Consider the following 27,988-nt stretch of genomic DNA (forward strand, 5'->3'; position numbering starts at 1 on the left):
GGCAAAGAGATTTATTTATAGACTAATACACTTGAAACAAATAGCCAAACCGAAAACTGCAGACATTACTAGTGCCTACATAACAAAATCTAATGAAACGCAGCCTAACGTGATCAGAAATCTCAACAAGAAAGCAAGTCGCAGCAACGAAGAATTGAGTGCGTAGGGGGCGATTCTGGAAGCGGGAGCTTTTCCGCACAACACCAGCACCGGTGTTGTCTTATGTTAGTTGTACCTGACAACCCTACTCTGCAGAATGGAATCGGGTTGATGGCACGATGTTTGACAGGTCAATCAAATCCGCACAACACCGGATTTACAAATTAAGCACTGTATATACACATGTCCTGTATGATCCATGCATTTTAAGGTCACGATTTAACTTGGTGGTAAACATTCTGTTCGTGATAAACAGGAGGACCTCCAAGTAAGGGTTTTCTGCTATTACTCGAGATGATGGACATTATTTGCACGGAAGACTATTAGAAGTAATTTAGTAGCATATGTTAGTCATGTGTGAAGCAAGGCAGCAGTGTCGAAGCTATCAAGGAGAATGGGCGGTTCGTATCGCTTGTTCCTCCTCCATAACTAACCGAATGAATGGCGACTCACGCATCTGAACACGGTGAGATGTGCGTGTACTCCTTACAACTAATTCAACAAAGTCGCCCGATGTGTACTTGACATTTAACAAGCCATCGTGATGACAGTCTTGAATGCTTACATCAGCACATTGGTTCAAACCTCATGCCGGTAGCTATGCTGATAAACCGAAGCACGAGTTGAAAGTTCGCTTCAGTGGAAGGAGGTCCACGCGGACGTAAGCGCATTAATTTATAAGTTTAACATTTAAGTTATATAGCCAACTATGGGCTTAGCTTGGGAAATACGTTATTTTGATGTCCATGGTAGTTATTTTCTTGTTTGAAATAGAGCTAGCTTGTTACTGTAGCAAGCTAATGTTACACGTGCTATGTAGCAATCACTGATGACCGTGTATAATTTATCGAAACATTGTTAAACCCAGCGTGTCGGTTGCTAGCGTTTAACTTGAACAATTGTATTTTGATTTGTTATTTTCAACTTTTGCGTCAAGCTCTTATGGCCAGGTTGTAACATATTTCAAGACAAAGTTCCATGTTTCGAGATTGACCTGTCAAACATCGTGCCATCAACCCGATTCCATTCTGCAGAGTAGGGTTGTCAGGTACAACTAACATAAGACAAATTACCACTCAGAACCCTACCACAAGCACAGAAAACTAGCCCAATTGTTTTGTTTCGCAGCAACAAAGGCGTTGCCACATTTAGCCAAACCACCTTTTACCTATAACGTTAAATCAAATGAAGGAATATCAATTTAACCTGTAATGTGAAGAGCAAAATTCGGTTTTCCATCAAAACAATTATTGCTAGCTAACGTGACTAACCTAATAAAATAATTAAAATCTCGTAAATGATTCACTAAGCGCATAAATGCAACATGTAGATCCCAGAAATGTTCCATACACACAAAAAGCTTACTTGTCAAATTTTGTGCACAAATTTCTTTATATCCCTGTTGGTGAGCATTTCTACTTTGCCAAGATAATCCATCCACCTGACAGGTGTGGCATATCAAGAAGATGATTAAGTAGCATGATCATTATACAGATGCACCTTGTGCTGGGGACAAAAGGCCACTTTAAAATGTTCAGTTTTGTCACTCAACACAATGTCACAGATGTCTCAAGTTTTATGGGAGTGTGCAATTGGCACGCTGACTGCAGGAATGTCCACCAGAGCTGTTGCCAGAGAATTGAATGTTCATTCACCGCCATGTTTTAGAATATTTCGCAGTATGTCCAACAGGCCTCACAACCGCAGACCACGTGTAACCACGCCAGCCCAGGACCTCAACATCCGGCTTCTTCACCTGCGGGATTGTCTGAGGGGAGGGGGGCCGGGGTGCTGAGGAGTATTTCTGTCTATAATAAAGCCCTTTGTGGGGAAAAACTCATTCTGATTGGCTGGGCCTAGCTGCCAAGTGGGTGGGCCTATGCCCTCCCAGGCCCACCCATGTCTGCACCCCTGCCCAGTCATGTGAAATCCATAGATTAGGGACTAATTCATTTATTTCAATTGACTGATTTCCTTATGTGAACTGTAACTCAGTAAAATCGGTGAAATTGTTGCATGTTGCGTTTTATATTTTTGTTCTGTATAACTTGAGGGATAAAAGTTGGACAGAGGATCTCGATCTCTGTTCAAGAGACACTTGGACAAACTTAAAAAATTATCTTTCAGTTGTGCCAGGTGTTAAGACTACAAACTGTTATAAATGGCCTATTTGGGAGATTAACATGTCATTTCAATAGGATAGCCTACTGACTAAAATCTGGGTTTATGATTGTAATTTAACTTTGTCATGGTTTGGTTAGCAAGATGCAGGTAGCCTACAGCCCCTGATAGGACGGCATCTAGTTTCAGCCTACAGTAACCTAGGCAAGATGTAAAATTAACAATTTAGCAGCTTCATGTGAGAGCGAGCTCTGTTCCATCGCACTTCTGAAGACAAAGGAATTCTCCGGTTGGAACATTATTGAAGAATTATGTTAAAAACATCCTAAAGATTGATTCAATAATTTGTTTGTCATGTTTTTACGGACTGTAATATAACTTTTTTAACTTTTCGTCCGTACTTTCCGCTGGACTTGCACGCGTGTCGTGAGATTGGAAAGTGTACTGAACGCTAGAACAACAAGGAGGAATTTCGACATAAATGATGGAAATTAGCGAACAAAACAAACATTTATTGTGGAACTGGGATTCCTGGGAGTGCATTCTGATGAAGACCATCAAAGGTAAGTGAATGTTTATAATGTTATTTCTGACTTCTGTTGACTGCAGAATATGGCAGATATATTTGTGTCTTGATTGGGCTCTGAGCGCCGACTCAGATTATTGGATGGTTTGCTTTTTTCGTAAAGCTTTTTTGAAATTTGACACAGAGGTTGCATTAAGGAGAGGAGCATCTAAAATTCCATGCATAACAGTTGTATCTTTTACCAATGTTTATTATGAGTATTCGTGTAAATTGATGTGGCTCTCTGCAAAATCAAAGGATGTTTTGGAACTTCTGAATTCCAAAACTTCTGAATGTATGTTTGAGGAATTTTAATGTAAACTCAGATTTTTGGATATAAATATGAACTTTACCGAACAAAACACATGTATTGTTTTACATGAAGTCCTATGAGTGTCATCTGATGAAGATCATCAAAGGTTAGTGATTCATTTTATCTATATTTCTGCTTTTTGTGAATCCTCTCTTTGGCTGGAAAAATGGCTGTGTTTTTCTGTGAATAGGTACTCACCTAACATAATCGTTTGGTTTGCTTTCGTCGTAAAGCCTTTTTGAAATCGGACACTGTGGCTGGATTTACAACAAGTGTATCTTTAAAATGGTGTAAAATACATGTATGTTTGAGGAATTTTAATTATGGGATTTCTGTTGTTTTGAATTTGGCGCCCTGCAGTTTCACTGGCTGTTGAAGAGGTGGGACGCTACCGTCTCACGTAACCTAGAGAGGTTTTAACATCACAGAATGTGGAGTCAGACAGCGCTATGCTCTTTGTGATGGTGGCATGCCCTCCACAATCTTGTCTGTACTTTGGTAAATGTATTTTGCTTAAGAAACAGACCGTCCCAAATTGTCTTTGTCTGTTGCTTAATGTCATTTACAGAAAACAATCTGGCATTGAATTAACTCTCATCTGTCATGTTTTTGTAGCTGCCCTTTTGTAGCTTACTCAGATTCTTGCCTTCTTGGGTAGCTGTGATACACTGGCCTGGAACAGCCACATCTAGGTGAGGAGCATGCTCATGATAAGCCTTGAGATGCTACCTTGTGAAGATGCAGCGCCTGTAGAGGTGTCAAATCATATCTGTTTCTTACAATTTGAGACTGATTTGTCCACACCTGAACAGTAGTCTTTGGAGATTAAGTGACCTGACCAAACAAATTATTTGTCCGTATTATTTGTTCTCCCGAAAAGGAAGGAAATGTCTATCTTCTAATCTCCTATGGTGTCTACAAGCACTAAACAAGTCTGTCAGCTGCATCCCTTCCCACGGTCATTATTCTGTTCTCCTCCCCCCTGCTCACATTGAATGTAAATGGATGTCTATTTTCCACAATTTACACTGAAGGGGGTTAACCTACTTCAAGGCAGGGGGCAGGCTGCACTTTACAAAATAACATAGTGTGTCGTCCCCCCCCCCCCCCCCCAGTTGCCAGGTAATGATGACCTTCCATGCTGGTCTTTCACATGTGAAAGTGCCGCTGATGTCTGCCTAGCTGTGACCTTCCTACATGCCCTTTCTGACACATCCTAAACATTAGGGCTTTGTTTGTAGGGATTGGGGATAGTCATTAATACTACTAGCTTAATGTTTTTTCAAGGCATCACATAGAAGGCAGTCCAGGTATAGGCCTACGTACGTCACAGCCTACTGGTGCAGGAAAAGGTTGCTGCGTTTGGTTAATCTTTTTTCTGTAAAGGGCAGGCTATTTAAGCTAACTGTAAGCGTCTCAGATAGCAATAGATCCTTCAGGGATTCCTCCCACTAGTGAAGTGATAGAGTTCCCTCCTCTGTGGCGTGGCTACACTGCATGGCTGCTGTCAGGTGTCCATGCCATTCTGATTTGAGCGATCCTACAGAGTTGTAGTAGCAGAGTGTTCCTAGATCACCCTATAACTGGCCGTTGACCTTTGGGTATGATAATCTACTACGTGGACAAAGTTCATCATGATCCCCCACCTTAGTCACGAGAGGGAGGATGGCTGTTAGACAGCTGATGGGAGTTCCTCGTAGATAAGAATAGTTTCAAATTTCAAAGTTTAATCGCCATGTGCACAGGATACAACGGGTCTAAAATAATAACAATTTAATAATAGACTAATGAATAAAAAAACACAACTATGATGAGTTAAAGAAACATAAGAATGATGTATATACAGGTCAGTGCCAGTACCTTCTATTCAATGTGCAGGTGGGTTTATACATAAAAAGTGACTGGAGTAGGATGCACATGTAAACAGGGCTGTAAGTGACTGGTAGTAGGAATATATAAATACTTAATGTAATATACTAGTGGTAATATATGTATGTGAACGGGAGTAATAGTGACCAATAGCAGGATAAATACTAATGGTTATGGCAATCAATAATCAATGAACAGCAGCGTAGTGGAGTAATGCATCTAATCAATATTACATTTAGAGACCTGGGTAGATACCTGTGGATGGGTATAGAATCAGTGTGGATGGTCTGTGGGCGAGGGAGAGCAGTAGTTGTTGGCCATTTAACAGTCTTATGGCCAGGAGATAGAAGCTGTTTTGGAGTCTGTTTGTCTGAGCCATGATGCACCGGTTCCGCCTGCTGGATGGGAGCATAGAGAACAGTCTGTCTCGGGTGGCTGGAGTCTTTGGCAATTTTTCATGCCTTTCTCAGACACCGCCTGGCATGTACGTCCTGGATGGCTGGGAGCACTGATTACTTTATGAACCTCAATGACCTACATATATTGGGAGAAGGCAACAATGTTGTTGGCAACACATTTTCAATTGCCCCTAATCATGCATCAAGACTGGCATATTAAGTAGCTTTCCCTCTTTCTTTAAATACCTCTGGCTCTGCAGTAGTTCTTTTTCTACCCTGTTGGAGACAGACACACAACGCTGACCCATGCTGTGGTTGACTTTATGGCCTGAGACCAGACCAGCAGGGTCTCTCATTAAGGAGCTATGAAAAACAACCTCTGATTAAACTGTAGCGACAATGAGCAGTGGGCACAGTGTTTCTGTCTCTGTTACACAGCTGGCACAGGGCAAGTGAAGCCCCATAAGACACCACTGCTGTTTCAGCAGCTGTACAACCTGTAATTATATCAAACCTCACTACAAGTGAGTAGGTTGATTAGAATAGGCCCTAGACCTGTTTGCATTTGCCAATTACTGTATCTAGCCTATTTGAGTCTGGAGTCACTCACAACTGCTGGTATATTTAGAAGCCCAATGCATGGGTTTGGTTTTCCTGTAGAGATTATGCTGTGGTGTGGGCTGCTCTCTTGTAGTCTGTTGAACCTCAGAGGTGATGACTCATAACGAGTGGTGTTTAATTGGTCAGACACCCTGGGTTTGATCACACAGGCTCAGGAGAATCACACAGACAGCCTGTCAAGGCAGGCTTTCACCGTTTGATCATCACAGACCTTGTGACTGGCAGAGATTATTCAACAGGACCACTGAGCCTCTGATGAGCTCTGGACTTGCAGTGTTTCAACAAACCACTGTTTTCAGAGAGATGACAGTCTTAGTAGACCTGGCTTCTCACTGGGAAATCATACTCTTCTTTATGGAGAATGACTGCTTTTCTCCTGTTGCCTACTAGTAGAAATGGACTGGTATGGTATATGTTTCCAAGTAAAGTATTTCATTGCATTGCAGTGGGCTCTTTAGCCCTAAGCATTTAGCTGGTCAGAAATTGTTGCGATAGATGGTAGGCATTTTGCACTCTTTAACATTGTGACATTTTTTTATATTTATGTATTTTCTCATGGACAGATCTACGTAAATATAACTGGTACCGTAGAATCTGTTGGGACTGAACGGGATGCGAGAAACCATAGTTCTGGTGTTTGGGTTTTTCGTCATTGGTTATATGTACAAATCTCGATTCCGCAGGTGTTAGCATCTTTGGAATTTCGGAAGGGGAGATGACATTTGGCCCGTAATTTGCGAAGATAGAGGGTGGTGCTCCTCGTTCTAGCGTCTCTTGGTCTCTTCTCTTAAGATGTATCGACCCTTAACTTAATTGAGCAGCTGACCAATTACGCAAGACTTTAGTTCTGGGTTAACAGAGATTGTTTACCAGGCCTTCAGAAAGTATTCATACCCCTTGACTTATTCCACATTTTGTTGTGTTACAGCTGGAGTTCAAAATGCATTAAATCTTTATTTTTTCCTCATCTACACACAATATTCCATAATGACAAAGTGAAAACATGTTTTTAGATTTGTTTGCACTTTTATTAAAAATTAAATAGTTATCTAAATTACAAAAGTATTCACACCACTGACTCAATGTTAGAATCACCTTTTAGCAGTGATTACAGCTGTGAGTCTTTCTGGGTAAGTCTGTAAGAGCTTTGCATACCTGGATTGTACAATATTTGCACATTCTTAAAAAATTCTTCAAGCTCTGTCAAGTTGGTTGTTGATCATTGCCAGAGAGCCATTTTCAAGTCTTGCCATAGATTTTCAAGCCGATTTAAGTCAAAACTGTAACTAGGCCACTCAGGAACAATCYATGTCATCTTGGTAAGCAACTCCAGTGTGCCTAAATAATTATCACCCTTTTTCTATTATCACTCTCTTTCTTGCCTAGCTAAAATATGAGACTTGATTCATTCTCAGCTAAGGTCTTATCTTTGAAATATTTTCTAAATGTACATCAGTTTGGTTTTAGACCAGGTCATAGCACTATCTCTGCTGCATCCCTAGTTATAAATTATGAGGTTAACTGTATGGTCTCAGTATGACTCCCTGATAACCTAAAATACAAGGCCAAATATTAATTTTATTGTTCTGCTAAAAGGTGAATTTGAAAGCAGACGGAGCCAGGTTTTCCTCCAGAATTTTGCTCTATTCAGTTTCTTTTTATCCTAAAAATAACACTGTAGTCCTTGCTGATGACAAGCACACCCATAACATGATGCAGCCACCACCATGCTTGAAAATATGAAGTGGTACTCAGTGATGTGTTTGATTTGCCCCACACATAATGCTTTGTATTCAGGACATAAAGTGAATGTAAATGCCAATTTTTGCAGTTTTACTTTAGTGCCTTATTGCAAACAGGATGCATATTTTTGATTATTTTGTTTCTGTACAGGCTTTCTTCTTTTCACTCTTTCAAATAGGTTAGTATTGTGGAGTAACTACAATGTTGTTGATCCATCCTGAGTTTTCTCCTATCACAGCCATTAAACTCTAACTGTTTTAAAGTCACCATTGGCCTTCCTCTCCYGCAACTGAGTTAGGAAGAACACCTATGTCTTTGTAGTGACTGGATATATTGATAATTTTTTTTTACCCATCTATACCAATAGGTGCCATTCTTTGAGAGGCATTGGAAAACCTCCTTGGTCTTTGTGGTTGAATCTGTGTTTGAAAGTCACTGCTCGACTGAGGGACCTTACAGACAATTGTATAGAGATGAGGTCGTAATTATAAAATTATGTTAAACACTATTTTTGCACACAGTGAGTCAGTGAAACTTGTGTAACTTGTTAAGCACATTTTTACTCCTGAACGTATTTAGTCTTGCCATAACAAATGGGTTGAATATGTATTGACTCAAGACATTTCAGATTTTCATTTTTAATTAATTTGAAGACATTTCTAAAAACATTATTCCACCATTATGGGGTATTGTGTGTAGGCCAGTGACAGAACATTGCAATATAATCCATTTTAAATGCAGGGTGTACCACAACAAAATGTGGAGAAGTCAAGGGGGGAGAATACTTTCTGAAGGCTCTGTTAAGGAGTCCTTCAGGTCTGCACTTATCAGGACACACAAGGCTGTTTAAATGGGGAGACAAAACATACATAACCTTGTGTTTACCCTTTTAGCACAAATATTTTAGAAAAACTCCCCCTCTCCTTTGGAAATGATACTAACCTTTCCCTTTCAGAATGATACTTCATCTCTGTATAGCCAGCCTAGTTTTCTTAATGTCACAGGAACCAAGGCGTTCTTCTGAAGCGCTTTATGCACTCTCTTTACACAGGTCATCCCCTGAAAGGGTACTCATTTTCGTTACCTGTAATAGGAGCCCATCGTTAAGAGAAGCTCAGTCACATGCGCCAAATGCAACAGGTGTAGTAGACCTTACAGTGAAATGCATACTTAAAAGCCCTTAACCAACAATGCAGTTTTAAGAAAATACCCCCCAAAAAGTAGGATATAAGAATAACAAATAATTAAAGAGTAGCAGTAAATAACAATAGCGGGGCTATATACAGGGGATACCGGTACAATGTGTCAACGTATAGGCTAGTAGGTATTGTCACGCATGAGGAAATCAAATTAGCCATAATTACCCAGAAAGGTTTGCACATTTTCTTTGCCATAAATCGATGCAGTGAAAGCATAGCTATAGACTCAAGTAGATTATCATAATCAGCATTGGTCCAGCCAACTGGCCTATACGTTGAAGCCAGTCACGAGGACTGCTGTAAAATGCAGTCACAAGGTTTACGTAACCCAAGTCGATTACATTTTTTCTCTCGGTGACCTTTAAAGGACAATGCTGTGTTGTTGGGTGATGTGTGTGTGTGTGTAATGCTCTATCACTTTCTCCCTCTATCAGAGACTGGATGCCCTCTGTGCTGGTCACAGCTGTTGTGCTCTAGCTGGTAGCCTATATCACAATACATGAATCAATCACATGCGGACCGTGGTGGAATCGGACGTGAACTGAAATGTTCACTTGCTTCCTGTATAAGGTTACAGTATATAAAGTATACACTACCGTTCAAAAGTTTGGGGTCACATAGAAATGTCCTTGTTTTTGAAAGGAAAGCACTTTTTTTTGTCCATTTTAAAATTACATGAAATTGATCAGAAATACAGTGTAGACATTGTTAATGTTGTAAATGACTATTGTAGCTGGAAACGGCTGATTTGTAATGGAATATCTACGTAGACGTACGGAGGCCCATTATCAGCAACCATCACTCCTGTGTTCCAATGGCATGTTGTCAGCTAATCCAAGTTTATCATTTTAAAAGGCTAATTGATCATTAGAAAACCCTTTTGCAATTATGTTAGCACAGCTGAAAACTGTTGAGCTGATTAAAGAAGCAATAAAACTGGCCATCTTTGGACTAGTTGAGTATCTGGAGCATGAGCATTTGTGGGTTTGATTACAGGCTCAAAATGGCCAGAAGCAAAGAACTTTCTTCTGAAACTCGTCAGTCTATTCTTGTTCTGAGAAATTAAGGCTATTCCATGCGAGAAATTGCCAAGAAACTGAAGATCCCGTACAACGCTGTGTACTACTCCCTTCACAGAACAGCGCAAACTGGCTTTAACCAGAATAGAAAGAGGAGTYGGAGGCGCCGGTGCACAAATGAGCAAGAGGACAAGTACATTAGTGTCTAGTTTAAGAAACAGACACCTCACAAGTCCTCAACTGGCAGCTTCAATAAATAGTACCAGCAAAACACCAGTCTCAACGTCAACAGTGAAGAGGTGACTCCGGGATGCTGGCCTTCTAGACATGTTTTCTCATTCCGAGGACATCTTTATTTTATTTACATTTGGCAGAGATTATTGGCAACGTTGGCTACATCACAATCTAATTGGCTGGCTAGCTGGAGATGGCTGGCCACATTGACTGTTTACTAACTAGCTGGCTAGCTAATGTGACATTTTATTTTTACATGGCAACAAGTTAATTTGTTTTAATTCGGGAGCTAAGCACTTCTTCATAATTTCTAGCGGCTAGCTAGCTGAGCGAGAGCTTGACATATGGTAAATGACCTAGCTAGCTACATCTGAAATCAACTGCCTGAAGACCTGTATCCACGTAAGTATCATTGGCTGGCACTAGTAGCACATGTTAAATAGCTGTTTTTTAAAATGTTTTCATAATTTTTTTTTTTAACTAAGTTAGCATTAGCTATTTAATATTGCAAAAACTTCAGCATTTTACTCTGGTTCATTTTTTGTTTTCATATGCTTTCATACGTTTGTAATGGCGTTGATTGTTTGATTTAGTGGGTGTTTCAATATATTTTGCTTTCGCCTTGTGGTTTACTGATGTTGGCATACTTTGGTCTCGTGTTTGCGGGTGCTGTAGTTCTTTGAGGGTGCGTTACTCCTGAGTATCYGGTATCACTTCGTGTAGTTTTGAGCGCAGATAAGCGGTGCGGCAGTGCGGACGCAAACCATATTTGAATTTCAAAAACTAAAAGCATTGTATTTGGGACAAATCATTCACTAAGCCCTAAACCTCAGCTAAATATTATAATGAATGTGGATGTTGAGCAAGTTGAGAAGACTAAACTGCTTGGAGTAAGCCTGGATTGTAAAACTGTCATGGTCACAACATATTGATACAACAGTAGCTAGGATAGGGAGAAGTCTGTCTATAATAAAGAGCTGCTCTACCTTCTTAACAGCACTATCAACAAGGCAGGTCCTACAGGCCCTAGTTTTGTTGCACCTGGACTACTGTTCAGTCGTGTGGTTAGGTGCCATAAAGAGCGACTTAGGAAAATTTCAATTGGCTCAGAACAGGGCAGCACAGCTGGCCTTTGGTTGTACACAGAGAGCTAACTTTAATTATATACATTTCAATCTTTCCTGTCTGAAAGTGGAGGAGAGATTGACTTCATCACTACTTGAGAGGTATTGACATGTTGAATGCACTGAGAACTGTCTGATTGAACTACTGACACACAGCTCAGACACCCATGCATACCCCACAAGACATGCCACCAGAGGTCTCTTCACAATCCCCAAGTTCAGAAGGGAGGCGCACAGTACTACGTAGAGCCATGACTACATGGAACTCCATTCCACATCAAATAACTCATGCCAGCATTAAAGTCAGATATTAAACACCCTATGGAACAGCGGGGACTGTGAAGCAACACAAACATAGACACATGCATACAAACACACAATTTCATGTACACATGGACTTTCTGTTATAGGTAAGTGGTAGTAGAGGCCTGAGGGCACACTTAATAGCTTGTGAAATCTGTTATACAATTTTAAAAACATTAATAACTGCCTTAATTTTGCTGAATCCGAGGAAGAGTAGCTGCCTTGGCAGCAGCTAATGGGGATCCATAATAAATACAAATGGGCCGAAGTTTTGACTAGGGATTGTCAAGCAAATAACTGTCTGTCTCACGGTTATTGACCGTTAATTAACATAAACACATTTAGCATCTCATGGCTGCCACACATAGCCTACAAGCCACTGATGCAGACCTTTGGAACATCTACATTTTAAAAAGTATAAATCCATGTAGTATAGCCTAAACCTTCACAATAAATCCATTATTTATTTTCGACAGATATGAAGAAAATGTAGTCCATTTCAAATTAACAGAATATCATACCCTGAGTTGTCCTGATCTGCCTATGCCGTATGTCTGTGGGCTAAGCTAGTTAATTTAGCAGACAATATTTGCTTAGAATTCCATGGCATTATTTTATAGTATGAAGAATATAATTGAACAAAGCTAAACAAAATAGAAAGGATATTTTCTCCAAAGGATTTGAGGGAGTGCCACATGCATCTATTCTGTGTTGAGGTGTTAACTTCTTATGGCTGCAGGGGCAGTATTGAGTAGCTTGGATGAAAGGTGCCCAGAGTAAACGGCCTGCTCCTCAGTCATAGTTGCTAATATACAGTGGGGAGAACAAGTATTTGATACACTGCCGATTTTGCAGGTTTTCCTACTTACTAAGCATGTAGAGGTCTGTAATTTTTATCATAGGTACACTTCAACTGTGAGACGGAATCTAAAACAAAAATCCAGAAAATCACATTGTATGATTTTTAAGTAATTAATTTGCATTTTATTGCATGACATAAGTATTTGATACATCAGAAAAGCAGAACTTAATATTTGGTACAGAAACCTTTGTTTGCAATTACAGAGATCATACGTTTCCTGTAGTTCTTGACCAGGTTTGCACACACTGCAGCAGGGATTTTGGCCCACTCCTCCATACAGACCTTCTCCAGATCCTTCAGGTTTRGGGGCTGTCGCTGGGCAATACGGACTTTCAGCTCCCTCCAAAGATTTTCTATTGGGTTCAGGTCTGGAGACTGGCTAGGCCACTCCAGGACCTTGAGATGCTTCTTACGGAGCCACTCCTTAGTTGCCCTGGCTGTGTGTTTCGVGTRGTTGTCATGCTGGAAGACCCAGCCACGACCCATCTTCAATGCTCTTACTGAGGGAAGGAGGTTGTTGGCCAAGATCTCGCGATACATGGCCCCATCCATCCTCCCCTCAATACGGTGCAGTCGTCCTGTCCCCTTTGCAGAAAAGCATCCCCAAAGAATGATGTTTCCACCTCCATGCTTCACGGTTAGGATGGTGTTCTTGGGGTTGTATTCATCCTTCTTCTTCCTCCAAACACGGCGAGTGGAGTTTAGACCAAAAAGCTCTATTTTTGTCTCATCAGACCACATGACCTTCTCCCATTCCTCCTCTGGATCATCCAGATGGTCATTGGCAAACTTCAGATGGGCCTGGACATGCGCTGGCTTGAGCAGGGGGACCTTGCGTGCGCTGCAGGATTTTAATCCATGACGTGTAGTGTGTTACTAATGGTTTGAGACTGTGGTCCCAACTCTCTTCAGGTCAAAGCCAGAAAATGTGATTTTCTGGCTTTTTGTTTTAGATTCCGTCTCTCACAGTTGAAGTGTACCTATGATAAAAAATTACAGACCTCTACATGCTTTGTAAGTAGGAAAACCTGCAAAATCGGCAGTGTATCAAATACTTGTTCTCCCCACTGTATGCATATTATTATTAGTATTGGATAGCAAACACTCTGAAGTTTCTAAAACTGTTTGAATTATGTCTGTGAGTATAACAGAACTCATATGGCGGGCAAAAACCTGAGAAGTTCCACTTCCTGTTTGGATGTTTTCTGAGGCTGCTAGATTTTCAACCAAGCTCCCAATGAAATTACAGCGAGATATGGATGAGTTTTCACTTCCTACGGCTTCCACTAGATGTCAACAGTCAATAGAACTTTGTCTGATGACTCTAATGTGAAGGGGGGCCGAAGGAGACAGGATTGAGTAATCACTGCCATGAGGTGACCACCCATTGAACATAGCGCGTTCACGTGAGGCAGCTCCGTTCCCTCGCTCAACTGAAGTCAATGTAATTCTCCGGTAGGAACGTTATTCAAGATGTATGTTAACAACATTCTAAAGATTGATTCAGTACATCGTTTGACATGTTTCTACTGACTGTTACGGAACTTTTGGACATTTCGTCACGTTATAGTGGACGCACTTTGTGACTTTGGAATTGTTTACCAAATGCGCTAACCAAAGTAGCTAATTGGACATAAATAACGGACATTATCGAACAAATCAAGCATTTATTGTGGACCTGGGATTCCTAGGACTCTATTCTGATGAAGTTCATCAAAGGTAAGGAAACATTTATCATGTATTTTCTGGTTTCTGTTGACTCCAACATGGCGGCTAATTTGGCTATTGTTCTGAGCGCCGTCTCAGATTATTGCATGGGTTGCTTTTTCCGTAAAGTTTTTGAAATCTGACACAGCGGTTGCATTAAGGAGAGGTATATCTATAATTCCATGTGTATAACTTGTATTATCATCTKCATTTATGATGAGTATTTCTGTTGAAACGATGTGGCTATGCAAAATCACTTGATGTTTTTGGAAGTAGTGAATGTAACGCGCCAATGTAAACTCAGATTTTTTTTATATAAATATGAACTTTATCAAACACAACATGCATGTATTGTGTAACATGAAGTCCTATGAGTGTCACCTGATGAAGATCATCAAAGGTTAGTGATTCATTTTATCTCTATTTCTGGTTTTTGTGAAAGCTATCTTTCGCTGGAAAAATGGCTGTGCTTATTGTGGTTTGGTGGTGACCTAACATAATCGTTTGTAGTGCCTTCGCTGAGAAGCATATTTGAAATCAGACACTTTGGTGGGATTAACAACAAGATTACCTTTAAAATGATATAAGAAACATGTATGTTTGAGGAATTCTAATTATGAGATTTCTGTTTGAATTTGGCGCCCTGCACTTTCGCTGGCTGTTGTCATATCGATCCCGTTAGCGGGATTGCAGCCATTAACGAAGAAATAGGAATTTCTATGTACTTAATTTACATTCTGAACCTTTCTAATCACGTAGTATCCACAGATTATGAGCTAAAGATGAAAACTTTCCTAGGATTATTATTATTATTATTATATTATTGATTGACTGACTGGCTTTCCAAATTGCTCCAATACTGCTATTTGTAAGGTTCATTTTAAATGCATGTGATTTTTAAACCATTCCTGAACCTGTGACCAGAAACAAGCTATATAGGGGCAATATCAGAATAAGTTATCTAGTGATTCTGTCTCTTCACAGCAAAATCTACAGAGCTGAGATTGTTGTATGCCCCATATATATAGCATTCTGTTGGTGGCAACAGAATTATTAGTCTGATCTCTTTTGACCTAAACTGCTTTAGTTTTAATGATGAGTATTGAATGGCCTCTAAAAGTGCGTTTAAGTGTCCCATACAATAAGGGTGCTGTACCTAGAGTGCATTCGGAAACCCTTGACTTTTCCCACATTTTGTTATGTTGCAGCCTAATTCTAAAATGGATTAAATAAAAACAAATCCACAGCAATCTACACACAATACCCCATAATGACAAAGAGAGGACAGGTTTTTAGAAATGTTTGCAGATGTATTAAAAATAAAAAACGGATACCTTATTTACATAAGTATTCAGACCGTTTGCTATGAGACTCGAGATTGAGTTCAGACGCATCCTGTTTCCATTGATCATCCTTGAGATGTTTCTACAACTTGATTGGAGTCCACCTGTGGTAAATTAAATTGATTGGACATGATTTGAGAAGGTACACACCTGTCTATATAAGGTCCCACAGTTGACTGCATGTCAGAGCGAAAGCCATGAGGTCGAAGGAATTGTCCATGGAGCTCCGAGGCAGGATTGTGTCTAGGCACAGATCTGGGGAAGGGTACCACGACTTAATGACAATCGCCCCGTAGCACTCACTTCTGTCATCATGAAGTGCTTTGAGAGACTAGTTAAAACCTCTTGAGGATCTGCCCCTTTTTTCAATTTTCACCGAAAATGGCATACCCAACATTAGAGGGCCAGCGATGAGAAATGTGACAGGAATGTAGGAGAATATAACACACTAGATCTGGTAAAAGATCATCCAAATTAAAAAACAACCGTTCTTTTGTATTTTTTTGTACCATCTTTGAAATGCAAGAGAAAGGCCATCATGTATTAATCCAGCCCAGTTGCAATTTAGATTTTGGCCACTAGATGGCAGCAGTGTATGTGCAACGTTTTAGACTGATCCAATGAACCATTGCATTTCTGTTTTAAAAAGTTGTATCAAGACTGCCCAAATGTGCCTGTTTTTTTATTAATAACTTTTCATGTTCAAAACTGCACTCTCCTAAAACAATTGCATGGTATTCTTTCACTGTAATAGCTACTGTAAATTGGACGGTGCAGTTAGATTAAAAAGAACTGAAGCTTTCTACCAATATCAGATTTGTCTATGTCCTGGGTATTGRTCTTGTTACTTACAACCTCATGCTAATTGCATTAGCCTACCTTAGCTCAACCGTCCTGTGGATGGGACACTGATCTCAAAGACGTTTTTAAGGATCGTAGCACCTCCACCTTACCTGACACCCTAGACCCACTTCAATTTGCATACCGCCCCAATAGATCCATAGACGAAGCAATCACCATCGTATTGCAGACTGCTCTATCCCATCTGGACAAGAGGAATACCTATGTAAGAATGCTGTTCATTGACTATAGCTCAGCATTCAACACCATAGTACCCTCCAAGCTCATCATTAAGCTCGAGGCCCTGGGTCTGAACCCCGCCCTGTGCAACTGGGTCCTGGACTTCCTGACGGGCCGCCCCCAGGTGGTGAAGGTGACTGGGTGAACAAGGATCACAGGAGGGGGCTGAGCATGCACCCATCCCCCCAGTGTTGAGGATCAGCAGAGTGGAGGTGATGTTTCCTACCTTCACCACCTGGGGGGCGGCCAAGGATCTCCTCTACAGGGAGATCCTTAATAAAACCTGCTCAGGACCTCAGACTGGGGCAAAGGTTCACCTTCCAACAGGACAATGACCCTAAGCACATAGCCAAGACAACGCAGGAGTGGGTTAGGGACAAGTCTCTGAGTGGCCCAGCCAGAGCCCAGACTTGAACCCAATTTGAAATTCTCTGGAGAGACCTGAAAATAGCTGGCATAGCTTGAGAGGATCTGCAGAGAAGAATGGGAGAAACTCCCCAAATACAGGTGTGCCAAGCTTGTAGCGTCACACCCAAGAAGACTTGAGGCTGTAATCGCTGCCCATGGTGCTTCAACAAAGTACGGAGTAAAGGGTCTGAATACTTATGTAAATGTTTTTTAAATATTTTTTAAATTAGCTAACATTTCTAAAAACCTGGTTTTGCTTTGTCATTATGGGGTATTGTGTGTAGATTGATGAGAATTAAAAAAATATATATATATATATTTTAGAATAAGGCTGTAACTTAACAAAATGTGGAAAAAGTCAAGGGGTCTGAATACTTTTCGAAGGCACTGTATGTTCTGCAGAAAAAAGTCAACGACTGCCAGTAAAAATGTGTCTTATGCACACCATTAACTTGAATAATTTTAACCCAGTGTTAACCAGCCCGCCACACACTAATAGAGACTACAACCCTGTTGACATTACCCAATCCATTTACCGGTGCGTATCAGAACAGTAATATGTCCTTTACATTTTTAATATTGAGATTTATTTTTAAATGTAAAAAGTCATTTTTTACAGTCCTCGAGTCCTTTATCCTTACCCTACATTAGATCTATTCATATTTGTTTTCTGATATGTACCTCAATGACTTTGCCTTTATTTTTAAAATGTGTTTGAAGGCATACTGGAGGGGTGGCTGATAGGTTGAGGGGAGACAAATGGGAAACGTACAATATCTTAATATTTTATTAACTGAATAAAAATATGATATAAAAAAAAAAAGGCAACGTGAGAGGATAATTTATTGTCAGACAAACTGTGTCGTCCTACTTTGAAGTGTAACCTGGAGTGAATGAGTCAGGTAGTTTAAAGCTCTGGCTGTGTGTTAACAATAAACTTCTGCATCCCTTGGAATCTAGCATTTATTATGATGATGATGATGATTGCACAATGTAAGGACTGAAGTCATGGCACAGTGACCCCTCACTTACTTACACTAGCTCACCCTCTGATACCTTCACACACACTCTCTCGCATTAACACATGCCCGCTTGCTCTGAGGACTAATCGAATGAGAGCGCAGCGTCTCACCAGATCTCCTTAACTCGCCTCCCTCTGCAGGAAGCTGCCAGTTACTCAGACAGGACAGTTCAGATCAGCTGGGATTGGGTGTGTCGTCAAAAGACACGTTGTGTGAAAGAAAGTATTGCATGTTTTGACTGGTAGAGCAGTGAAAGTGATGAAGAGTGCGGTGGGTCCTGATGTTTTGACTGGTAGAGCAGTGAAAGTGATGAAGAGTGCGGTGGGTCCTGATGTTTTGACAGTTGATAATACAAATATTGTCAGTAAGTAGAGACTGTAAATGATAGTTTGTTTAGTGGCAGTGCAAACGATGTGTAGGATAAAGTTTGGTATTATAATGTGCACTTATACTTTTAAAACAATAACCTAGTTATATTAGATGTTTTGAATTATTATTTCCGTGGTAACTGTGTTATGAAAACCACTTTTTGTTGTTGCAGGTCTTCCCTTTGCCTTCTACAGGGGTTTATGATTGGTGCCTATGAGGAAGACACTCCCACAGCTTGGCTATTATTAAGTTCCAGGTTCTGTGTGAGACGGCCAACCTCAGACCACCGTTCGCCAGCCCAACCACTGACACGGTAAGACCTGCTTCAAACGTATCAATTAGCTCTCTCTCTCTCCCTCACTCTGCCTCTCTCTCTCCACTCTCTCCATTCCCTGTCTTGTCTATATTCTCCTCCCTCGCTCTCTTTTCCCTCATTCTCTCTTCAATGCCTATTAGTTATTTAACTATCAGTATTCTCCCTGTCCTGTAAATGCATGAGTCGTGGTCACAATAGGATGTTATCCTTGCATCAGTGAGGTGCTGTAAAAGGCATACTGTAAATAGTGTAGGCATGCCCCACTATAATGCCTGTCTGCTCGCTGAGCGAGTGAGAGACTGTGAAGACCTCAGACACTGTGATCTGTCAGTTGCACTGTGAGGGGAATTTATCATTGTGTGTTAGGCCGCTGATGAACTAACTGTTGTAATGTTAAGGAGTTAGACTAGGTCTGCCCTGGCTCACACTCACTGTGGTATGTGTCAATAGACCACCAACCGTCTGTGTTGGAACCTTGAGAACTAATGCTCATTTGATTAGCACTTTTATCAGCACCGACTGTGTTGCCATGGCAGACGGACCTGCTGTAGAGGATTTACCATGTGGTTTCAATGTTGAACTTTCAGCCTTTACTGAGACGCTCTGAAATGGAAGAGTAACCAAGTGGAAAATGAATAGATGTGAATTATATTAGGTTATAGGGCGGTGTGAAATGTTCCCATCAGAGCACCTACTGTATGCATTGCGTGTATCTAGCTCTTCATGCTTGTAGAGAAAAACTAAGAGAGCCAGCGATGAGAATAACTACCCTCCGTCTCCCCTCTCTCCCTCACTATAGCATTTATCCTTCCACTTCGGTGTCTGGGAGGAGACATATAGGTGAGTGTCCACTAACACCGTCCTCATCCACCCGGGCTGCGCCACCCACGGCCAACCCCACCTCATTCCCAGCCCCTCACCCCGCGGCATCATGGGGGACGTAGTCCAGATGCACTTCTCCACGCCGGACTATGTGATCTTCGCCCTGCTGCTGGTGGCGTCCACGTGCATCGGCCTGTTCTACGCCCTGTCCGGCGGGCGCCAGCGCACCACGCAGGAGTTCCTATTGGCCGACCGTTCTATGAGCTGCCTGCCCGTGTCGCTCTCGCTGCTCGCCACCTTCCAGTCGGCCGTGGCCATCCTGGGAGTGCCCTCGGAGATCTACACCTACGGAACGCAGTACTGGTTCCTGGGAGTCTCCTACTTCCTGGGTCTGCTTGTCCCCGCCCACGTCTTCATACCTGTCTTCTACAGGCTCCGCCTCACCAGCGCTTATGAGGTGAGCTCTAAACCTTAACCTTACCTAGAGAGGGAACAGTGTCTGTGAATGATGAGTTTGTGTGCAGCTGTGTATCTCTCTGTGCCTCTGTCTCGCTAGAACCCTGGCAAGGGAGGCTAGTTGAACGCAAAACAACATTCTCAGCATGTTGTCTGCTTTTTCATTTTGCCAATGGCTAACCAGAGTAGCTGAACCAGAGTACGTCTCTCCATTGAGCATCGATGTACAGCAGACGAGACAGTGCTGCTGACAACAAAGGACTGTTCCCCGGCCCTTAGAATCTCCACTTCTATTGCGCTCGGAATAGTCACAGATGACTAATGCTTTATGATCAGTGGTAGGCTTTAACGTCTCTCCTTTCCTCTTTCTCTCCCCCCACCTTCTGTCTTTTCTTCATTGTGTAGTATTTGGAGCTGCGCTTCAATAAGACGGTTCGCATCATGGGCACCGTGACCTTTATCTTTCAGATGGTGAGTGTATTTGTGTGTCCTCCAGACTGTTGTAGTTATGTCTGTGAGTGCTCCTGGTGTGTTTCCACGTTACTAATATCCTGGACATGCTGTGCTCTGCAGAACAGGGACTTTCTGTACTAGTAGGTCTCGCCCTTTTCCTGCGAAGTTTCACCACTTGATGTGTATTTGATATGTATTTTAATCAACCACCTATGGCTCCTACTCAGTTTGCTTCCCTGTGAATTTGGACCGTTGTTTGACTGTCTCTGCAGGTGATCTATATGGGAGTGGTCCTCTATGCACCAGCACTCGCACTCAATGCAGGTAAAGGGATCTGTCACGTGTACTTCCTATATAAAGTGGTAGAATAATACTAGTTTCACTGAGTACGTTCGGTGAGAGCTTTAGTACCTGTTCTGGCTTTATAGACGATGAATGACTGGTGTGGTGTAAATGTGATCTATGTTGATGTGTGCTGTTGATACTGTCCACCTGCAGTGACTGGATTTGACCTCTGGGGGGCAGTGCTGGCCATGGGTCTTGTGTGCACCCTGTACACAACATTAGTGAGTGTCTCTTTTCGTCAGTGAATTTTCAATTTAGCCACCCATCTCCCTACAACTCTGAATGCAATTATTATGTGCAGCTGGATAGACAGTATGTATATCTTGTCTTGCGTGTCAGGGAGGGCTGAAGGCAGTCATCTGGACAGATGTGTTCCAGACCATTGTGATGTTTGCTGGCCAACTCGCGGTCATCATAGTGGGGGCCCACCAGGCAGGAGGCATGGGAGAGGTGTGGAGGAAAGCCATCAACGGCAGCCGCATCGCTAGTCTGGAGTGAGTCTTTTCCTTAGTTGACCTAATGAGACTTCAAACTGTTCCTGGACCAGTTACAGAGGATACTAATAGTGGGCTCTGTGTGTGGTGTTGTAACCCTCCTCTCCTTTGACCTGTGTCCCGTGCAGCCTGAACCCTGACCCGACGGAGAGGCACACGTTCTGGACGCTGGGGGTGGGCGGGGTGTTCCTCATGCTGGCGCTGTACGGGGTCAACCAGGCCCAGGTCCAGAGGTACCTCAGCTCCCGCACTGAGAGGGAGGCGGTCATGTAAGCATCAACACTAACGCCCGGTTGAACTGGATTCACATTAATTACATCATGTTAAAAAAAATGAACAACTGCTTAGACACAATGGTAATATTATACGTTGTGGTGTGTCGCCAGGTCGTGCTACGTGGTGTTTCCCTGCCAGCAGGTGGTGTTGTGTCTGGGCTGTCTGATGGGCCTGGTGATGTTTGCTCGCTACGGTGAGGATAGCCCACTGGATAAGGGTTACGTCAAAACCAACGACCAGGCAAGTAGGACTAGCTACCTCCATAACAACACACTTAGTGGTCCCTCGCTCTACTGACATCCTGATGGGACTATGTTAGGGCAGCACGATATGGGCATTATTATAATTGTTTTACCAAAATTTGCTATTTTTCGTGAGATATTGATCGACACTCTTGGGTGAACTGTGGAGATCATAGAAGTAGAATGACTTCTATTAAGAAACGAAGTGTTCCAAACAAGAACGATGCTGCTTTCCAATCTGTTGACTGCATTTGACCTACACTAACAGAACCGCATGCAAACTAAAAGTGAATCTAACAGCGGGATTGAGGAACTGCGCTGCTTGAGTGACAGGGTGCAGGACTTGGTGTGTACGGGAAGCAGCCGCAAGAGGAGAAGACAACGGATGTTACACGTTTCAAATATCGCATGCGATATGGATCTCTTGCGATATGAATAGTGCACGTATCAGTATTGCGATGTGAATCTGATTCATTTTGAAGCGATAGTTAATGTATCTATCTCTCTTCAGATCATAGCCAAAGAAAGGCTTTTGTAAAGATGTTTGAGTCAAGGCCATTGTTTGGTTAAATGTCATTTTGGCTCTGTTGATCCAGTCTAAATGCCAGTTTCTTCCTGTCTGCAGATGGTGCTGTACTTTGTGATGGATGTGTTCAGGGACCTGCCTGGCCTACCAGGGCTGTTTGTCGCCTGCCTGTTCAGCGGAGCTCTCAGGTACTTCACTTAACTGCCACTGGCTCTCATGTGCTCGGTCTGTAGTACTAGTCAGACCCCAAGGAACTGTTTCTCTGCTACATTAATGTCATGGTGTTGTGGTACACCAGTAAAGGTTGTATTATGATACCGTTATGAACACACTTCACCACCCTATTTAGTCCCATGACATTACTCATTCAGCTTCCCTCCCTCTTGTGTTGCAGTACCATCTCATCAGCGTTTAACTCCCTAGCGACGGTAACCATGGAGGACCTAATCAAGCCTTACTGCCCGGACATGACGGAGGCCAAAGCCACACTGCTCTCAAAAGGCCTGGGTGAGGTGCTGTTCTCTGAGTGGCCACACGCTGGCAGTGTTTATGAACAGTGGCAGGCAGTGTTCATATTTTATCAAGCTTTTTGTTAAGTTATTGCTGGAGTATAGAGTCCACAAACCAATTTTGACTTCTCTGTCCAAATACTGTGGAGGTATAAACATCTAATATTTTTTTTTCTGGGAGAGTACACTGTATCAGGATTGTACTACTATGGTCCTGACCTGTTTTTCCCTTCCTCTTTTCTTCTCCCAGCGTTTGCCTACGGGCTGGTGTGTCTGGCCATGGCCTACACCGCGTCTCACATGGGCTCAGTGCTGCAGGTGACTGACCCATGTCCCCTGCTGTCTTTGCTTTAGTTAATGGTTACTCCTCTACCCAGCTGAATTACATTTAGCAACGTTGCCCCCCCCAGGGGATCACCTACTACTATCTTAGACAGAGGCTTCATATTACATAAGAGTAAAAGATGATAAACCTCTCTTTTTCGCTCTCTCTCTCCTCCAGGCAGCATTAAGTATCTTTGGGATGGTGGGTGGTCCTCTCCTCGGCGTCTTCTGTCTGGGAATGTTCTTCCCCTGCGCTAACTCCACTGTAAGTCAAAACACTGCCTTGGTAACACGGGTCAAGTTGGCTGGCATTGAGGGGTACTAAAGCAGAGGACATACGGGTTTCTTCACTGAACAGTAAAATATACCGTAAGATTGTGATGACTTTTTTTCACATCTGTGGTGAATTAGCAAGATCTTTCTGATTTTTATGTAACTGTTCCTTCCTCTCTGTCCACAGGGTGCGATAGTAGGGTTGGTGGCAGGCCTGGTTATGTCGTTCTGGATTGGCATCGGTCATTTCGTGTCCCGTATGGCGCTGCCCACTACTCTGCCCCCCATCATCAACGGCACCGCTATGCCCCTCACCGGCAACATGACCACTGCTGTCATGACCACCCTCATTACCTCGATCACCGCCAAACCAAAGTACAGTGACTTCTTGTCCTCGTTAAATTGATAGCATTGGAACCAGAACAGCAGTATCAAACATAAAGCACTTGAATTGTGTCCTTCCAAAAATATTAGAACTAGTTTTAAGGATTACTGCATAAGCATGGTGATATGAATCTGACCAAGTACCTGTGTTTCTCTCTCCAGGCCTACGGGTGTGCAGGCCCTGTACAATCTATCCTATTTGTGGTACAGTGCCCACAACTCTACCACTGTGGTGATAGTGGGACTGATAGTCAGCCTGTTGACTGGTCCTATGAAGGAGAAGGACCTGCTCCCAGGGACGGTGTACCCTGTCCTGGGCAACCTGCTCTTCTTCCTGCCTGAACGCTACAGGGAGATACTCTGCTGTGTCACCCCACTGCCGCAGAAGGTAGGCTGCAGGCCTCCGAGATGGAGGATACCGCCTATGAACCAGTGAAAACAACATAGCAGCCGTAACATTGTTACGGAGTAGTAATTGTGAATGCACTTTACAGTAATTGTGATAGCCGCTTGCTGTTTCTTTTCTTCATCTTTCTAAATGTAATTCAGCCCAAAGCTATCGACACGCATCCTTACCAGATGGCTCGGAAGGAGAGCAATGGAGTGTCCCATCCCAAAGAGAAGGAGAAGACTGAGGAGACGGAGAGAGAGAAGGATGAGGACGAGGAGACAGCAACCCCTCAGCCTTCCTGCCGACTGGCTCACACGTTGCAGGAGACGGCCTTGTAGACCCCCCCCCCCAACACACACACACACAGCCCCCAGCCAAGCCCCAGCACTTTCACAAGCCCCCCTACTGAGCAGCTTTCTTTGCCCCATGGGAGAAGATCCACATAGGACCGGAGGGCAATGGAGACCCAGGGTTCCTGGACGTGACTTCCATCAAGCACCACAGGGTCAATGTGGAGGAACAGGGAGTTTCACCTCTGACCCTTACTTCCTGGAGAAACTGATACACCACAAATCTCTGGTGGTTAAGAGAGTCAGAGCCAGAGTCCTTTGCTAGATTGAAGAATAGTGTAATAAAATGCGGTTAGTGGATGGGGGTCCAGGGGTATCTTGAATTCATTGGTACCTCATTAACGATGGCACTGGTCAGTTGTCCTGAACTGAAGTAACTGGAAATCACTAGTTATGAAGCTGGAGTTTTGAGAAGAGCCAAAATGTCTGAATCGAGGTGGATTCATGGATGGAGAAAAACTAACGTAACACAAGTGGCAATCATGCTCAGAGCTGAGGAGAAGTCTCGTTGTTGGACTGAACCAAAGCCTGGACTGTGATTGTGTCCAATTATGATTGAAAGATTGTGACCGCACATGCTCACAATGAGTTGTTCCAATTACTGTGAAAATGGACCCAAGTCTTTCTGTTTATGGAAGAGAATCAGGTAGAGACCAGCAGTGAAGAGCGAGGTACTTGAGATGTAATGTCACTGCATGTTATTTTTATAGAGAAGATTAAGCATATACGTCAGATGGACTAAGAATATTACAAAATATTTGATGTCCCAGTAGACAACTTAAGGCATAGTGACCGTGTTCTAGCGCCTTTTCACATATGAAATTCGGTATCCTAGATCGGTTTCCTGAATTGTGACAATCTACAAAATACATTTTGCTTTCTCAAGATCTGAAAATAACCGTTTCAGAATGTGATTTGCGAGACACATTCTACATGACGTTAGGAAGCTAGCTTGTTAACAACGGGCAAAAAGTTTCACACGACTCGCGCTGCTGCGTCACAATACCTTGTACTCTGGTCCTGGAACTTGGACCCGCCACTCACCCAGGTCCAGGATCAGTTTGAGCCAGGGCTCATTTGCGTTTCACATGTTCTATAGCTCGGATCAGGTACCAAATGCTCTAGGATACGGATCATACAGAAATATGTGAAAGCGCCCTTAATCGATAGCTTTGGTTTCTTAAGCTCCGTACGTCTGTTTGCCTTACATGGCCTTTGTTTAACGTTTGCCTTTTGAAGCTAAATTAATACGTACTTAGATAAGTGCTGCATACAGATCTATAGAGCACAAGCGATCACTGTCATTTGCCATTAACTGGGATCACGTTTTTCGAGAGAGAAAGGTCATTGAGTCTACTCTACTTACTTCATTGAGACAACCAGACAAACTGTTGGTTAGCTAGTGACATTATTGAATGTAGAATACCATCTCCTCTCAATGCATCCACACTGTAGATCCCATAGTTGTCATGAAGTGCCTCATTAGTAGTCTGTGTTAAATGTAGTTCTGTTCATTTGACAACTGATCAGTGTGTAATCAGGATTGTGATGAAGTAGACTTCTACTGTATTGCAAAACTATAATGATTCTCCATGTGTGTCTTGGATGTTTAACTTTACGTACATGACTTTTGGCTCGTCCACCCCACTGCTCTAACAGAGGATATTTACAGTGAAAGGGAACATTACTTGATCAAATGGAAAAACTGCAGCCATTTTGATGGCACAACAGAGTACAGTACTCACAAATAATTTTAAAACAAAAAAAGTACAATGTTTTTTAACGTGTTTTAAGACCTTTATACGTGTCCACTTTTACATCATTAGATAAATGTTTTGCCACCATGGCGGTGTCTGTGGTTGATTAACGTTTTAGACCTAATGTTTTATTATTAAGTACATTGTGATTTTTAATTGGTCATTCATTCTATGAACATGAAAGCTGCAGTGCAGATGTTGAATTTTAATTATCATTTGTCAAATGTTTCAAGGTCCTTTTTGCAATTTGAAGAATTCTCGTGTCATTCTCTGTTCAAAATCATCATTTTGTGCTCCTTCCATGCACTGGAATCTACCCTAACCATAATACATAATTCAAATCAGGGTAATGGGGTAGTATTCTGTTGTGATTGTCTGGCTTATGTGGTGAGCTTGGGACTCCATATGCCCGGTTTGTCCCTCAAACAGGGGAACTACTTGTGTGTGGTTGTGTCTAGTTGGGGACTCCAGTGACATGCCTGTCCCTTACTATGGTTTGGGTTGGTATTGTTGACATAGTGACTCATTCAGCCTATACCGATTTGCTTGATACTTGCTTCCTAAGAGCGTTTTACATCAAAATTCTGTAGAGCCATTTTCTACCTGCCTTTGTACCTAATGGGGAATAGAGACTCTGGCTAGGGATGGGCAGTACTTTATATAGCCATATTGTGGGGCCAGATTCTATGACACTACTGACTCAGTCATGCTATTAAGCTTTTGACACCATTGTTGTCATTGATAAACAGGTACATTTTAGCATGGGCTCCTATGGCTATGTTACAGTCAATGGACCGACAAGCCCTCTTTACATCCAGAAGTGTGAGACAAGCAAGGAATGTTGTTCATTCATCCCCACTGAGAAATACCTCATCCCATTTAAAGCTCATAGAAAATGATGTCATTTCATGTTTTGAGTTATTATTTTTCTTACTGAAAGAATATATGGATTATATATAATTACATTGACTTCATTTCCATTTGTAGCAAATGGAACTATGTTGTGGACCATAAAATGTTTGGTGAATGAGGACAGAAGTGGTCATATAGTATCTAGTGGTACCTGTAGCTCTATTTTCTCTATGTTCTGTGTTGGTGCATCGTTAGTTTGTTAGGGCTATCCCTTCTTCCTGTAACATTCACAAACAATCAAAACATTTCTATGGCTCCTCAAGGTCTTTTTATTGATGTCCTGTGACTGACAACGTTGATATTTTGTTGATTTAAGTTCATGTATAGAGAGAATCTATTTAATTGTCTGATAAAATGGGACAGCATTGATTCCTCTTTATACTTTAAATTACTTGAAATGTGTATCTGTAATGCTACCCTTTAAATGAAGTGAAGCCCAGGACATGTTTCAGGTGAACTTACAGTCCGAAGTGAACAGATGTCAACTTACCCAATGTGGGTTTATCACTGTGTTCTAGTAATACTGAAATACACTCTAAGCACAATCAAGACCAATTCTGTTGCTGTTATCTTACTCTAAAGTTGGCACGACCATCTACCTAGAAAATATGTGAACTGTAGAGCGACACGTGCATATGAAGGCCAAAACAGTTGTATTGTGTTTGCTTGAATATTAAACCCCTAAAGATTCCACCAGGA

The 27,988-nt window shown here is 42.1% G+C and overlaps 1 protein-coding gene across 3 annotated transcripts; it reads left to right on the plus strand.

Annotated features, from left to right (window-relative positions):
- Positions 1 to 101: 101 nt before the first annotated feature.
- LOC111972548 (sodium-dependent multivitamin transporter) lies at positions 102 to 27,980 on the plus strand. 3 transcript variants are annotated; one of them, XM_023999557.2, is made up of 16 exons: positions 102 to 820; positions 18,632 to 18,772; positions 19,575 to 20,054; positions 20,459 to 20,524; positions 20,779 to 20,830; positions 21,005 to 21,072; positions 21,191 to 21,345; positions 21,474 to 21,614; positions 21,732 to 21,861; positions 22,489 to 22,577; positions 22,784 to 22,896; positions 23,149 to 23,216; positions 23,401 to 23,487; positions 23,683 to 23,870; positions 24,042 to 24,267; positions 24,429 to 27,980. In XM_023999557.2, exons 3-16 carry the CDS (start codon positions 19,707 to 19,709, stop codon positions 24,606 to 24,608), a joined length of 1,911 nt encoding a protein of 636 aa, XP_023855325.1. In that variant the 5' UTR covers positions 102 to 820; positions 18,632 to 18,772; positions 19,575 to 19,706; the 3' UTR covers positions 24,609 to 27,980. The 3 variants fall into 3 exon arrangements, with proteins under 3 accessions (XP_023855325.1, XP_023855327.1, XP_023855326.1); XM_023999559.2 differs by having other exon boundaries at positions 102 to 632; XM_023999558.2 differs by having other exon boundaries at positions 102 to 625.
- The last annotated feature ends 8 nt before the right edge of the window (positions 27,981 to 27,988 follow it).

The sequence above is a fragment of the Salvelinus sp. IW2-2015 genome, linkage group LG14 (assembly GCF_002910315.2).
Source record: "Salvelinus sp. IW2-2015 linkage group LG14, ASM291031v2, whole genome shotgun sequence".
Lineage (NCBI taxonomy): Eukaryota > Metazoa > Chordata > Actinopteri > Salmoniformes > Salmonidae > Salvelinus > Salvelinus sp. IW2-2015.